The sequence below is a fragment of the Motacilla alba genome, chromosome 1 (assembly GCF_015832195.1).
Source record: "Motacilla alba alba isolate MOTALB_02 chromosome 1, Motacilla_alba_V1.0_pri, whole genome shotgun sequence".
Classification (NCBI taxonomy): Eukaryota; Metazoa; Chordata; class Aves; order Passeriformes; family Motacillidae; genus Motacilla; species Motacilla alba.
The window spans coordinates 7,217,572-7,233,358 of NC_052016.1; the positions used below are offsets into that span (position 1 = coordinate 7,217,572).

Below are 15,787 nucleotides of genomic sequence, written 5' to 3' on the forward strand. Positions count from 1 at the left end.
TTGCTGATTTGCTGGGCTGCTAGAAGTTCAGTATTTTTGAGAATTTCTGTTAGATGTTTTATATTGTGGGAAGGACAGTTGTGTGCTTCTGACTGATGAAAGCTGGTGTGGCAGCCTTTTTCTGAAAAACTTTGTGTAAGTGTTGTTACTGCTCACTGCTGTACTGGGATATATGGATGGATATATGTTAGCTGAATGCCTAATTCTGCTTTAAAGGAGAGGACTCTAACAAAGTTTTAAATGTAGTGCTGTGCTTTCAGTGAGTTGTTCGTTGATTATTTTGTGGCAATGCTGTTCTCTTGTTCAGAACTCTAGCTTCCTCTGTAGTATTTGAATTTACAACTTTTAATTACTTAAATAACTGAGTACTTGCTCGCATCTTTGCGTTAAGTGCAAGGTAGAGGAGGAAGTAAGTGCAAGTTTATATCAGATTAAGAATATAGTTTTGTGTGCAACTGATGGGAAGTAGCTTGATACACTTGAACTTTGCTTCCTAGGAACTTGTGTGTTTATTTTCTAAGCTGAATTTTTAAAGAGTATTTTTATGTGCATTTTCATAGAAAGTGTGTGTAAATATATATATGTGTGTATACATACGTATGTATGTTATATGTATGTAAGTAGACAGAGCAGCAGCAGTATGGACTTTGCATTTAACTTCTTTACATATTATCCAGTACTCATTTTTGTGTAATGTAACTTAAGAAAACCAGTCCGCCTCCAGCAACTCACTAATCAGTATTCCACACCACAAATCTCTCAAGCTTAATTTTCTCTCTCTCACTTTGGCAGAAAAGATTCTTGTGCTTTTTGGTTGAGTTGCTGATATAAGTGCCCAGTTCTGTGGTTGCCAACAATCCAGGCATCTAAATGGGTGTTAAACCTGAGATTGCCTATTTTTTTTTCTTCACAGCCTCAGCAGCTTTTGAGGAAAGTGGATTATGAATCTGTTGAGGTTTGATAGAAAATTGGGGGAAGAATGAAATCTGACCAATTTTCTTGTTATAATCTCTTACTATAGCCTCTTATATTATAGGTTATTACAACCTGTAATATAAGAGTAGAATAAGTAAGTAAGTTATTACAGCCTACTTGTTCTAGCTTCCAAGACCATTTTATGTTTGTGACATTGCAGATCAGCATTCAGTGGAACTCCATCCTCCAGAAGTTCCATATTTCACTGGGAACAGTTGGCCCAAACTCAGGTTGCAGTAACTGTCACAACACAATTCTGCACCAGCTCCAGGAGATGTTTAATAAAACGCCGAATGTGGTGCAGTTGTTACAGGTAACGTTCTAAAAAACTTCTGTCAAGAAAATTGCAAGACACTAGGGAAGTGAATTCTGATTAAACTGTTCTCTTCAAGGGTGTTAGATTGTTTATGAATCTCATTGCCAGAAGACATCTCATTTTCCCTGCTATGCCCATTTTCCCTGACCTCTCAATCTCCACTCTCTCTCAGGTTTTGTTTGACACTCAGGCTCCACTAAACGCCATCAACAAGCTCCCGACCGTGCCCATGCTAGGACTGACCCAGCGCACCAACACTGCCTACCAGTGCTTCTCCATCCTGCCCCAGTCCCCCACGCACATCAGGCTGGCCTTCAGGAACATGTACTGCATCGACATCTACTGCCGCAGCCGCGGCGTGGTGGCCATCCGCGACGGCGCCTACAGCCTCTTCGACAACAGCAAAATCGTGGAGGGCTTTTACCCTGCCCCTGGGCTAAAGGTGAGCCCCCCTGTGGTTTTTGGCAGCTTGTAAATAAATGAGCTTCTCACTTGGAAGTGTGAGTCCGAGGGGAAGAGCTTGGTGAAGCTTTTCTTTGTGGTGACGCGTGGTCCTTCCAAAATGCTGAGCGTAGAATGAAGTTTTTGATTTATTGGTAGATCTGTTAATTAGTTTGAATTAAAACATTTCCTTTAAAAAAATAACATCAAGTGCTAGGCTTTTTTTTTTCTTATCTGTGTGTTCAGGCATCCTTTTGTTGAAGCTTTGTGTCTAGGCTAGATGTGTGCTCCTGGATTAGCAGCAACTGCTCCTCACACACTGTTCTGTGTGGCAGTACAGTGCTCATAAGTTGCAGGTGGGACAATACCCCATGTCAGATGATTCTAGACAGAAACTTCTCTTTTAAAACAGTTCCCATCAGCCTGTGGCAGGAGCCTGTGGCTTTCCTTCTAAATGCAGTGCTGTTTCACTCTTCCTTAAAAAGGAATCTCTGCACACTGACAGAATACCTGTACCAGTGCTAGTTATACTGAAATACTGTAAAATGGCACCCTTTGAGAAACAGGTTAATTTGCTGATTTTTTTTTTTCTGACAGTTGCAACTGAATATTGATTCTCTGGTATTGCATTTAACTGATCCTGAACATCTGCCTCTTTAACAAATGCCAAAGGAAAGGCTAATAGAAAGAAGAAGGAGATTGTAGATACCAGTGTAAAGTGGTAGAAGAGAATGGAAATGGGAAGGTAGAGGAGGAATTAATTCCATAAAGTTGGCAGGTTCCTCTGGGTCCAAGAGAGTGCTGTGGAGCAGGTGACTTAGATGTTCTTTACCAAACAGAGCAGTTGTAGGTGTGATACAGCAGTCCTGTAGGTTCTGGATGCTCAGGAATTGTTCTGGAGCAGGTATTTCCAAGTGTAGACTTTTCCTTATCTTTAAGGAAATGTTGGTATTTCAATTTACTGGGAATATTTCTTGTTATAGAGCCAGGTGTCTGTTTATTAATTGATATATTTTGCAGACTAATTACACTGTAATTAATGAATGCCCACTAGTATTTAGTTCCAGAGACTTGCCTGTCTCCTATGTGCTGTAGCTGATAAAGGTAATTTTAAAGCTAAGCAAATACTGCCTTCATTTGTATAGTAAAATTTAAATGGGCAAACTGCTTTTTCCACAGACATTCCTGAACATGTTCGTTGACAGCAACCAGGATGCACGGAGACGATCTGTAAATGAAGATGATAACCCACCCTCTCCTATCGGAGGAGACATGATGGATTCTTTGATATCACAGCTCCAACCCCAGCAGCCACCACAGCAGCCACAACAACAGGTACCCTTCAGGCAAAATAAATGCTTATTGTCTTCCACAATAGTAGATTTCTAAGAACTTCATGTTCTAAAGGGATTAGCAGTAACAAAATGGAAAGGGAGACTATAAACCCACTCTGCTGTAGCATTCCCCTTCGGGCAAAATGTATTAATTTATTTTGCATTTCTCATTCCAGTGTAAACAGCTCATAGCATATGAACAGCAGCTTTGGAAGGTCACATGAGACTTGCTGCCTAGAAGCAAAGGACTGAGGGAGGGAAAACAACTGTTTAAGATAAAAGATGGGAGGGAGAGTCAGGAGGCTTTGCTGTTACAGGGTGGCAGATAAAAGGAGAGAGGTACAGAGGTATTATGTCTTTAGAAGACACAAAAAACCATTGAGCACAGAACAAGATAGTATAGAAAATCAAAAAACTGTGTGGATGAACCTGTAAGACCAAAGCCTCATTAGTATTCTCCTGCATATACTTAACTTTTGTTTTGGTACAAAATTATCGTAAGTTTTCATTGTCCTGTGTTGACAATTTCAGCCATTTGCAAAACAGACAGGAGCCTCTGGAGCATATCCTCTCACCTCACCACCCACCTCCTACCACAACACAGTGACACCCTCCCCATCCATGATGCACACACAGTCACCAGGTAGGATGGCTGGGAGCTGATCCTGTCCTAGAAAAACAGGTCTTTGTGCATGCGTGTTTTTTATATTACTTGAGCTGTGTTTAGCCCCAGATTAACCAAAAGAATGCACCTTACACTGTGGGGGGAAAAAAAAGCAGGGTCCTGCCATGCATGTTTTCAGTACTACATTTTGAAGCTAAAAAATTCCATTAAGGTAAACTGTCATCTTTATTGATGGGTATTTCATCATTACTGTTTATAACTTGCTAAGACATAAACCTGTTAATTTTCAATACCTGTTTTTTCAGAAAATCTCTTCATCACCAGAGTTCTGCTTTTTGCTCCCAGCTGTTGTAGAACAACAGCTGAAAATATTTAAATTTGAGGAAGGGCTGGGCAGGGGGGAAATGCCATTCTTCAAGCCAGATATCATGGGAAGTTTCCTTTGTGTGGTAAATCAACCTGAAAAATATAACAGTCATGCATGCACAAAATAAAGTCATTGAGTACAAAAACAAATTCTCCTGAATCTTGTTTGCTGTCTCCCTAAAAAGGAGGGAGCAGTTGATAGAAAAAAATTAGAACAGAAAGACAGGACATGTGTATGCTAAGTGATGTGATGTCTTTGATCAGGAAATTTGCATGCTGCAAGCTCACCTAGCGGGGCTTTAAGAGCACCATCACCAGCATCCTTTGGTCCAACTCCTTCACCTTCTTCTCTTGGAATCACAATGGGACAAACAGCTAATTTTGCCAGCCCACATGGTGAGTTCTTTACTGGCAGGTGTATATGTAGTGACAGGGAGAGCAGATTTGCTTCTTAAAATTAAGTCTTCCAGAGCAGACCTAAGTTAATTGAGAAAAATTCATGGTTTGTAATTGGCTCAAGTAGCTGTTTTCATTCATATATGTGAGTGTTAATTGTTAACAGTAGTCAAAATAGCTGCATGGCATGTTGAGGTGTTCCTAACATGTTAAAAATTGACTCTCAGTCACTCCTTTCTGCTTACTAATGTAGGGTAATTCAGTGTGGTCTTGTGGCAGAACAGTGGCTGCAGCTTTTAATGAGATTTTCTTTTGTTAGATTAGTTAGTGGAATTTCACTGCTTACATTTCCTGGAAAAATAACTGGAACAGGTTAGAGATTCTCATACTTGCAATTTGAAAATGTTGTCAAAGTCTGGCTGATTTGACGTATCTATATGTGAGCAACATGCCTTTTGGTTGTTTCCTTTATTAATTTGGTTGGGTTTTTTGGAAAGCTGCCAAAACAATCCTTTGTGTAATCACAGTGCATTGGAAACTGTTGTCTAGATCACAACAAATGAACAGTTCAGATGGTAATTTTCACACATCAGTTTGACTGTTGAGATGAACAGTGAGAGAGATGTACACAGAGCAGGTTTAAGGTTCTGATCAGTCTGTAGAGCAGAGATACCTTTGCAGCAATAACTGTAAGATACTGCATAAATAAGGAACTGTCTGGCTGAGGCTTCCTTTGCTAAGAAGCAGTAGAAGTCCAAGTCTGTAGGCAAGAGCTCCTTTTGGTTTAGAACCTATTACTTTTTGAACACGACTATTTTCTTTGACATTCTACTTTAAAAAAAAACAGCCTGGAAACCTTGAAATCTGTATCTTGATTTTTACTCTCTGCCCCAACTCGTGTGTTTTGTATGGCTGTAAAAAGTAGTCTGAAAGCTTGCAGGCACTTTCATGCTTTACAGATTTTGGTAAGCCTCTTTTTTTCTCTATTAGAAAGCCTTTTACTTTTTAAAGAAATAATAATGGTCTTGTAACATCTGTAGGTACCATAGACCCCAGCTCACCATACACCATGATGTCACCCAGTCAGCGTGCAGGGAATTGGCCAGGATCTCCCCAGGTCTCTGGTCCATCACCAGCAGCACGGATGCCTGGAATGTCACCAGCCAACCCTTCCCTTCATTCACCTGTCCCTGATGCCTCTCATTCCCCACGAGCTGGAACAAGTAGGCTTCTTTATCAGTGTTATAACTGTGAAACGCTCATGTTTAACGCTTCCAGTTGTGTTCTTTTTGGAAGTTCTTGTGTCTGTCTAACAGTCTCTACTGTCCTTGTGCAGTAAAATGTCTAAGGAAATTAAGCCTTGGTTCTGTCCTACTTCAAACCTTCAATAACAAATTGGAAAAGTGAGCTAAAGCATACAGCATAAATGTCAGCAGGTTTGATGATAGCTTTTGTTGCAGTGCAGAAATCAGTCTGAAACTATTGAACTCCATGACTAAGAGAAAAGTCTTCAGAGTGAAAGCAATGCTAGGCACATTTGCCAACCCAAATACTAACTTTTCACATCATAGATTTGTAATGCTGCTCTTGCACGACTGATTTAGCCATCTATACATCCCATTGAGTTTGTTGTGTAAACCTGCTGTCTGCTGGCATGCTGCAGAAAGAGGAAAAGGGAGGAGGATTTTAATGTTATTGAGACTTTTTGCATGGGTTCAGGGTCAAAACTAATTCCTTGTCTGTCTGATGCCTATCATTAGGCAGGCAAATTCTTAAATAAGGATTAAGCTTTGGTCCAGAGGGGTTATGAATAGAGATAATTGAAGTGAACATATATCTAATGTTTCAGCTTAAATCCTCCCTTACTGCAAGTCCTTGTGTCCCCACAGGTTCCCAAGTCATGCCAACAAGCATGCCTCCACCTCGGAAACTACCTCAGCGCTCTTGGGCTGCATCCATTCCTACAATCCTCACCCACAGTGCCTTGAATATTCTGCTCTTGCCCTCTCCTACCCCTGGGCTTGTGCCAGGACTAGCTGGCAGCTATCTGTGCTCCCCTCTTGAGCGATTCCTTGGGTCAGTGATTATGAGGAGGCATCTTCAGAGGATCATTCAACAGGAAACGGTACGGTTTCAGTTTGAACGGACTTGTGGGTATGTGACTGCTCCGTGTCTTTCAAATCAGGCACAAACTGAAATGCTTCAAATAAAATAACTGGTTGCTGTTAGACTTGTGCTGTACTTCTGATTTTTTGCCATCTAAAGTGTCAAAATTTAGAGAAATCTTTTCGTTCCACTTCTTTTCCACACAGATTTGGTCAGGTGAAATTTGGTAACTGTTAAGGTAGCAAGTCTGTGACCAGACTTTCAGATGCTGTGGGTTCTTTGGGTTTAGCCATGTCCATTGGGAGTTTACTAGAACAGCCACAGGGTTACTGGGGATTGCACTCCTTGGCAGGATAGCCAGAGAAGTGAGTTACTAGTTAATGTTAACTACTGGGTCAGGAATGTTACCTTAGGGTTTGGGACAGACAAATGTGCCTCTTCACTTCTGTGGCATGGATTCAGTGACAGAGAAAGCCAAATCTGGCATAAGCTTAATTCTCAAGGCAAATTTACCTGTATTAAAATATCCTGTGTTTCTTTCTGGAAAGAGAGGTTGATCTCTACACTACGGGGAGCGAGTGAGAGTGTGTCTGTGTGTGTGTGAGTTCATGCCATTTAATGAATGACTGATTAACTGTGAATCTCCTTTTTATGCAGCTGCAGTTAATAAACTCCAATGAACCAGGTGTCATTATGTTTAAGACAGAGGCACTGAAATGCAGGGTTGCTCTCAATCCCAAAACCAACCAGACCTTGCAGCTGAAAGTAACGCCTGAAAATACAGGACAGTGGAAATCAGAGGAGTTACAGGTTTTGGAGAAGTTCTTTGAAACAAGGGTACGTACTGAAATCAAGAATGTTGATGTTTTCATGTTTACTTTTAATCTCTGGTGTTGTTTTGAGTGGTCCTCCTGACTTTCACTGGCATGTGTAAGAGCTGCAAAATGTAAAACTTGACAGCTGTGCATGCTGGTTGCATATTAAATGATATATTTATTATCCTAATAGGCACTACTAAACAGTGTCTTTCTTTAGGTTGCAGGACCACCTTTTAAAGCAAACACCCTGATAGCCTTCACCAAGTTACTAGGGGCTCCCACGCACATCCTCAGGGACTGCGTACACATCATGAAACTGGAGCTGGTAAGTCATCTGTTCTATTTATTTACTTCGCCCAACTTTGGTTGTTATATTTTTGAAAAAAAGCTGATGTGTCTTTACAAACACACGAATTACTCTAAATTTATACATAAGTTATTTAATGTTATTGAAGTTTTCGTTTTGCTACTAGCTTTCCTGGAAATGCTCAAAATTTCCTCATTTAAACTGATGATTCTAAGGATCTGCAGACATGTTACAACATGTAACATGTATAGACTGACCAGAATCTTTCTGATTGTGTTACTGTGCTCAGTTCTTTCAGAGTTACTCTGATTTCTCTAAACCTGGCAGCATCTGCAGGTTTAGCTAAAGAGACACATTGTACTTTGTGGTGCTTCCCTGTTTCATAGCTGTGTAAGTCACTGACATGAGAACTTTGCTGTTCTTTCTCTGTGCTGCTCTCTCTGAACAGTTCCCTGACCAGGCAAGTCAGCTGAAATGGAACGTGCAGTTTTGTTTAACAATCCCTCCCAGCGCTCCACCAATTGCGCCTCCAGGAACACCAGCTGTTGTGCTGAAATCCAAAATGTTGTTTTTTGTAAGTAGAGCTATCTGTTTTAAAATTCTAACCCTGCATGTCTCTGAGATCATCACGAGTTCACAGCAAAACATAAGCCCGCTGTATCTGACAGCTGTAATAGCTAAAAGTGTTGTGCTGTTTGGAATCCTCGATCTGCTTGGATCTCTTTTGTAATGAGTTCGGTTTGTATTTCTTCTCTCCTTCCTACTAAAGCACAGCAACTCCTCGTGTTTCGTGTTCTTGGAGAGATGTTGACTGTATATAAAAGTTCAGCTCCCTCTGGGCTGCATCTTCAAGTGCTCCCCTTGTGGGTGTTCAGTTGTTCTTTGAGGCACTAACCACCTAGATGATGAAGTGCAAATTAGTGGTGCTGGGAGAGGAGAGAGGGATGAGACGTTCAGAACAAATCTACATTAGTGTTGTGCCCGAGGCAATGCTCACTGTGGGGTGCTTCTGAGAAGACAATGGTCTCCACCTGACTGATTATTTCTCAGTTACTGAACTGATGTCTGAAAAGAGGGGTGTGGGAGTACATGCTGTCTGTAGGCCTGGAGTGTTTAACTATATCAGAAGTTGCTCTGAAATACATGGTCATTCCATTTAACGCGCTTTTTGGGTTGTTTCCCCACAGCTTCAGCTAACACAGAAAACAACAGTCCCACAGGAAGCTGTTAGTATTATTGTCCCAATTATTTATGATATGGCTTCGGGTACAACGCAACAGGCTGACATTCCCAGGCAGCAGAACTCTTCTGTTGCTGCTCCAATGATGGTTAGCAATATTCTAAAGAGGTTTGCTGAACTGAATTCACCACGACCAGGTACTGTACATGTCCAGTAGATATATTCTCTTCACCCAGACATCTGTGACAAATCTCCAGTGTAAAACTAAACCTCTCTTAAGTCTGAATTCTTCTTGGTTTCTCTCTTACTTTTTTAGTGATTACAAACTCCTGATGTGACAGGCAATACATAACTTAATAGGAAGTACTGGCAACACAGCAGGAGGTTGCACTGATGATTCAGGCTGGGTTTTGCTGTTCTGCCCAAGTGATAGAATGCACCCACCTCTTGTTGGCCCAACTCTTGCTGCTCAGTAGGAGTCACACTTTTTGACAAATGGGCCTAGAATGAGTCACAGGAAATATGCTATGGCCAAGTGTCAGTTTTCATGGTTAATTATGAAGTTTTTCAGCTTAACAGTAGAATATAAAGGGATGTTAAAATAGTTATCAGAACTTGTCCACGTGCTGTGAATGATTTAAAAATAATTGCAGTGGTTGTATGCTCCTTTGTCAGTGTGTCCACTAGCAGAGGTGCATACAGTTCTGTCCACCAGACGTGCTGTGAAGTGTTTGAGCTAGGTTGTTCTGAGTGTTCATTGGCCTGTAGGTAGTGCACCATGAGCAGCATTGTGCTTTACTTTCCCTCTTGTTTGTCATACCTCTTATTCTTTTTTTATTGTCTAAAACATGAAAGAACAGTAGCAGGTTCTTTGGGCAGCATGTTGTCAGGGGTTTGGGGTCCTAGTACATGGATGGCTCATAAGAACAGTAACTTTCAGTTCTGTTGAAGAACATAATTTTTCCAGTAACCCAGTGAATAGATTGAAGTTGTGAATCCAGAGGTTGACTCTTCCTTCTCTTTTGTATAATTATTCATCTTGTTGTTATGCAGTAATTTTAACTATGCTTGATGGATTATTTCAATTGGTAGAACATGAGCAATGTTTACCTTGGATTGGTGTGGATATGCATACATTTCTGAAACTTGTGATGGGATTTAAATTAATACCCACTTTCTGTTTAACATGTAGTAATAGTGTAGGTAAATAGGAGAGAAAATAGCCTTGAGAGCATGTGGAGTTCCCTGTAGGAGTTCTGTATGTGGAAAAGAGCTGTTGTTTGTATAGCACTTTTATTTCAAAACACATTAACTAAGCTTCAGGTGTTGCTTTTGGAAGGTGCTTCCCCACAGAGTTCCCCTGGTGTGGGGAAGGGTAGGTTCTTGCTTTGCTGTTCGTTATTGCCCTGAGTTGTGCTTTAAAGTAAACCCTCCACAAAACACCACAGGCAGAGCAAGTAACTGTCAAAGCTGCTCTGGAGATGTGTGGTGAGATGTTTTCTGGTGGTCACTAGATAGATCAAAATGGAGAATTTTTGTTTGTCGTGCAAGTTTTGAAGCAGTTTTGGAATCCAGTACAGGGAGAAAAGTATAGACGGGGGAAAAAAGCATAGGAAAAGCATTGGAGCCACAAACAGAACTTTGTCCAGGCAAAGGAAAATGTAGCTGGCTGAGCAGAGGAAATTTCTAATAGTCCTTCCTCTAACTTCCAAAAGAAAGAATGAGTCTGTATGATTTTATTTATTTCCACCATCACCCAGCAAAAGTAGGATCTTCCCTGAGGACACTTGAAATGCAATTTCCTCAAAACATAAATTATTATAGCTGATCAAAGAGGACAAGAATACCTTCTTTTCTTGACCATTGAAAGGTGATAGGAGAGCCAACAGATGAAGTTAGATAGCTGGGAGACTTCTCTTAAAACAGCAGGACATGGGAGATCCCAGATGTGTGTCCTTTGTCGTCTGATGCTCCTCTCTCTTCTGCTGCTCCTGTGCTGTACCCAGGACTTTCCTGCCTGTTAGCTCTGTGCTGCACTAATTGCACTCTGCTTGGTTAAGGGAATTTTTCACTGTTTGAGTCAGGAAGGAGCAGGGCCTCCCATCATGCACAGCTGATGTTACTGGCGCTGTTGTTGTAACCTGGAATCAGTGTTGCCTTGTTCTGGCTGTATCTTTTTTACCTTTCTCTCTTTGTGAGAAAGTATTTTGTATTCAGCTTAATTTTCCTCTTAATAAAATGGTAGTGCCTGAAAAGTAAGTTCTTTTGAAAGAGTTTTCTTTTCAGATCTGTGGGCAAACATATTCTGCTGTGTTTAACAGTAAAGTGTTGACTCATTCTGAGTACATGTTGTCCAAGACCACTTTACCTATGCCTCTGTGGGAGAAAATAGTTTACTTTGGGGAAATACTTGTATGAACTGAGAGGAAATCAATGCCCTGGAATAATAAGTTTAAACTTGAGCTGTAAGTCCAAAACCTACAGTATGTAGTGGACATCAATGTGGTGAGGAAATTGAAGTCCCTATGGATGCTGGAGGTGACCCTTAGAGAGGAGCTCAAGAGACTCGTGATGATTCTTAAAGCACTTCACAACTAAACATTTTTCAGTGTCTGATTTTCAGTGATGCAGTGGATGGTATTTAGCCCAGATTTGTAGCTTTGATATGATAATGACTTGCCCAAAATAATCTTGGGAATCCTTAGTCTGGCAGTTAAGGTTAATGCATCCCAACAGGCTCTGCTCTTATCTCTCTGCTCACACTGTTGCTCCTTCAGCAGCAAGATTCAATGTCTTCTAATTGATATTTCTTGAAATATGCAGGAAAAATTCAGCCCACAGTGACCAGGGTACAACAGTGGCTACTAATTGTATTCTCTTAGCAGGAAATAGTAGATGAAAATCACAGCTGCCTGTTGCTTCATCTTTTGTTGTTCATATTTAACCCTTTCTCTACTGTTGGTTTTAACTTCTTTAAGCTATTCAGAATGTGTGTGTTTTTGTCAACAAGTGCTATTTAAAACTTGGGGTAGCTGTGGCTGGTTTTTCCTCTCAGTATTGAATCTCAGCTGTTGGAAACAGAAGCCCACCTGCTCTGTATTTTATTTTGTCGTTTGGATGTCAAGGGTAGAGCCAGAGCAATTTGGTTGAAAGAAACAGATTCCTGACTGTTGCCCATTCTTGGAATTAAAAATGTTTCCAAGACTAAGCATAAGACAGAAAACATCTTCCAGCTGTTTCAGACTTGAGTCTTTCAAAATGTTTCATTTCTGCTTGTAATCAATAGAAATAACACTCAAAAAAGTTGGGTTATTTTTTTCATAAGATGAGGTGCTCTTAATTAATAACCTACAGAAAAAATCGGACCACAGTCCATGTGCAATCAATTCTAGCATAGATTCAATCTGACATTCAAAAGCAATTAAAAGTTAAGAGCTACTTGCAATTCCATCAGCAACAAGAGCAGTCCTCCTGGGAAAGCTGGAGCTCCTTCAGCTGGTAACTCCCAGAAATCCCGACGTTCCTGGAGGTTGCTGGGGTTTGGGAGTTGCAGCCTCTGCACCCTCGGCTCTGCCCTGGGGGCTCAGGGGGCTCAGTGAGGCAGGGCTGTGGGGTGTGGGGCTAACCTGTCTCTTCTCCCTGCTCCAGAGTGAGGCAGGGCTGCCGGGGGCGCGGTGCTAACCTGTCTCTTTTCCCTGTTCCAGGTGAATGCACAATATTTGCAGCCGTTCGTGATTTGATGGTTAATCTTACGCTGCCCCCTGGGGGGCGTCCCTAGACACTTTTAAAAGAAGGCTGAAAGTGAGACAAAACAGCAAAAAAAAATTTAAAAAAATAAAATAAAGCCTTCAGTTAAAAGAGGACGTTATAATTTTACCTTTTTTTCTAAGAGCTAACTATAAACTGGCAAACTTTCAGGGATGCACTTTCATCACATGAGTATCACCACGACTTTTGTATAGTGCTGTTGTATAGTGTGTTTTAATGGGAGACACTTCAGACTAGGTAATAGATCGAAGTATCAGCTTGCTGGTAATAGATTTAATATTCTGTTTTATACTATAAAGATTATGAAAATGCCAAACTTGTTTGTTTTTCTGTTTTTCTTATGTTTTGGTGTAATAGTCTTTTTTTAAGGCAGGTCTGTCATTTTTGAATACTGTAAAACTGTGACAAACTTTATATTGAAGCTGTATTTTAATATGACTGCTTTGAATCCTTAAACAATTTATTTGGGCTTGTTGTAAACATGTCCCCAAAAAGCAATATTTAATAAACTGGATTAAAAAATCTTAAACTGGATGTTGTATCATCTTAAACTTTATCCCTCTCCCCTGTAGCCACTGATCAGATCTTTTATGTTCATACTTCCTGCACTATCTCTGTATGTGATCTTGGTTATACACACACACGTGCTGCTAACTTAAAAATCCAAACAAATCTTTCTTTATTTATCTTCTGGGTTCCATTTGTTCCAAATCAGAGCAGAACAGAGTTTGTTCATTTTCCTGGTTGTAAAAATAATCAGTAACTACTTAAAATGGTGCTTCATTTCTTATACCAGGAACTATCTCTTCTGTCCCAAAAGCAAAGCTTAGTGGAAGAAAGAACCTTTTGTCATCTGCCGTGGAGTCTGTAATAACAGACTCTTGTCTTATTGTAGAAGCAGGTAAGGTAGAAGCTGGACCTGCTACCACAAAATTGGAGAGGATGATCCAAAAAAAGAAACAACCTCACAGCTTCCTGAATTGGATGTTTGTAGATCATTTTGTTAGTAATGACTGAAGGTTCTTGTAATTGAATAAAATGTCCATCCTTAGGAGTTACTCTGCCAATTAACCATTTGTCCTCCTAGATCAGTATTCTCAAATTTTTATGGAGTTGAAGTTGGTTTCCTGACTTCCTACAACAGCGACTTTCAGCTGTGCTATCTCCCTGCCTTTGCAGAGCTCTGGCAGCTCCCTGCTCAGCTGAAGGGTGCTTTAAACTAATTTTAAATATCTTATAGTGAATGTATTCCAGCCTGCCTTGCTGTCTTCAAGGCTGCCCATTGCCCCTACAACTGTCACAGTGCTTCCTGCTCTGAACCTCTTGTTGCTGGAAATCACCTTTTGGTTGCTGCCCCCTCAGATTTCAGCCTCGGACCTTTGGTTTGAGAGTGAGTTGTGTCACTGCTGCTCTCACCTGTGTGTATCTAACAGATGGTTATACAGCTTCTGCTTCTGAAAGACAAAACCCATCCCCTGGAGTGAAAACCTGCGGTTTTTAAATGCTGCTGCTGCTGCTCAGTTGGAAAGAGCCCATATTTTTGCCTTTTTACAGCTAAACTAATGTTTTAAAATTGAGAGGTGTCACAAAGATGTCTGAAAAACACTGGCTCTTGTTCTGGTCATTGGTCTGGTTTTGAGGTGGGAGCATTGCCATGCCTGAAATCCGCTTCCTGACACATGAGCAGTACCTGCTGCCCTGTGGGAAGGGGCAGGGAATGTTGAGTGTGGTGGCAGCAGAGCTTCAGCACTTGGAAATAAAAGAGAGGGGAGAGGCTTCCCCACAGGGCAGAGAAAACAAAACATGTAACTACTGACAGATGGTTATGGATTGACACTCCAAATCCCAGATGATGGGAAGGTTGAATTTTGTTTCATATTACACACAGCACTCATAACATACACCACATTTTAAACATTTCTCCTAAAAAATTAAATTCTTAAGGTAAGCACTACTAGTAAGAGGAAGCATTTCCCACTCACCAGAGACACTTGTTCCCTTCAAAGCAATGACTGTGTTTACAATTGCAGTTTTAAGTTTTGTTTTCCATGTGTATTTACAACTTCAGTTTTAAGTTTCATTTTCCATGTGTTCAGTCCCTTTTTTTTGGCAGCCAGATGATGTGACCACCTGCTGTATTGGGACTATTTGTAGATTTCTTCCTTATGGTGGATTTCTTTGTCCATTTATTTCACTGAAAGTGCTGCAGTGACTCCACATCCTTCAGTATTTCTAGAGATTTCTAAGTTCCTGATCAAACCACCTGTAGGACAAGGATGAGTTACTGAATGATTGAACTATAGAGAGGAAAATTTATTGTTCTGAGCTGATTCACAGCTCTGGCTTAGAAATGTTAGCCAGTGTCAGATGGAAACACATTTTATATGTTCAGAAAGCCATTCCCAATAGCAGCCATAGATTTTGTGGCTTCCCAGATCACAAATACTTATCCTGTTAAAGGTTTCCTCAAGACAGAAAACAGGGAAGAGACTTAATTTTGAGCCCTGCAAATACTCAGACAAGGAGTGGAGTCAAGGTGAGGTGATGAGGGGTTTTGGTTTGAAACTAAGTTTTAATTCTTTGTTATCTTTCCACGTTTGAGTGTTCCACAAGTTGCCTTTGAGTCTGCAGAGGTTTTTTTTTTTTAACTGAGTTTACAAAGGCTGCAGGGAAACAAGCTCTGATGATAAACTGCTGAGACAAAACAAAGCTCCGTAAAACCAGAAGCTGTTTTTCTTTAGGAGCTGCAGTTTGTCTTTAGGCACGTGCTCAGTTTCATCTGTCAGTTGGAAGTTACTCTGGTTCACAGACATTTTAAAGCAAAATCTTTTGTATGAAAAATAGACTACTAGAATATTTGGGTCATTTTAATCAGATCTTTGATTAGTCTGTCAAAGGTGTCACTTCAGAAGCTGTGCTACACTGGCCATCTCAGCTCAAGTGGTTATAGTTGTTCCCATGGCCCAAATTTTCCATCTTCCACAGAATTTCAGAGGTTTTTAAGGTAAGAATGTCTTTCAATAAATTAACGTGTAATTGAAATGTATTAACCATATGCGGCATCGAGGTTGTAATTACCGAGCTGTGACTCCGTGTAACCCCATAATAGCGATGTAATTGAGACTTTCACATTTAGATTAAATCATGCTGACTTC

At 40.6% G+C, this 15,787-nt stretch overlaps 1 protein-coding gene across 1 annotated transcript in view; it reads left to right on the plus strand.

The window, feature by feature from the left end:
* Window positions 1–13,161, plus strand: part of MED14 (mediator complex subunit 14) — a 34,704-nt gene extending 21,543 nt beyond the window's left edge. The window contains exons 20-31 of the mRNA XM_038144027.1: window positions 1,136–1,288; window positions 1,464–1,733; window positions 2,912–3,067; window positions 3,598–3,709; window positions 4,322–4,453; window positions 5,494–5,676; window positions 6,343–6,578; window positions 7,217–7,396; window positions 7,595–7,702; window positions 8,133–8,258; window positions 8,872–9,061; window positions 12,569–13,161. Coding sequence (XP_037999955.1) covers window positions 1,136–1,288; window positions 1,464–1,733; window positions 2,912–3,067; window positions 3,598–3,709; window positions 4,322–4,453; window positions 5,494–5,676; window positions 6,343–6,578; window positions 7,217–7,396; window positions 7,595–7,702; window positions 8,133–8,258; window positions 8,872–9,061; window positions 12,569–12,642 — 1,920 coding nt within the window. The 3' untranslated portion in view covers window positions 12,643–13,161. The remainder of the gene's footprint in view (window positions 1–1,135; window positions 1,289–1,463; window positions 1,734–2,911; window positions 3,068–3,597; window positions 3,710–4,321; window positions 4,454–5,493; window positions 5,677–6,342; window positions 6,579–7,216; window positions 7,397–7,594; window positions 7,703–8,132; window positions 8,259–8,871; window positions 9,062–12,568) is intronic.
* Window positions 13,162–15,787: the final 2,626 nt, after the last annotated feature.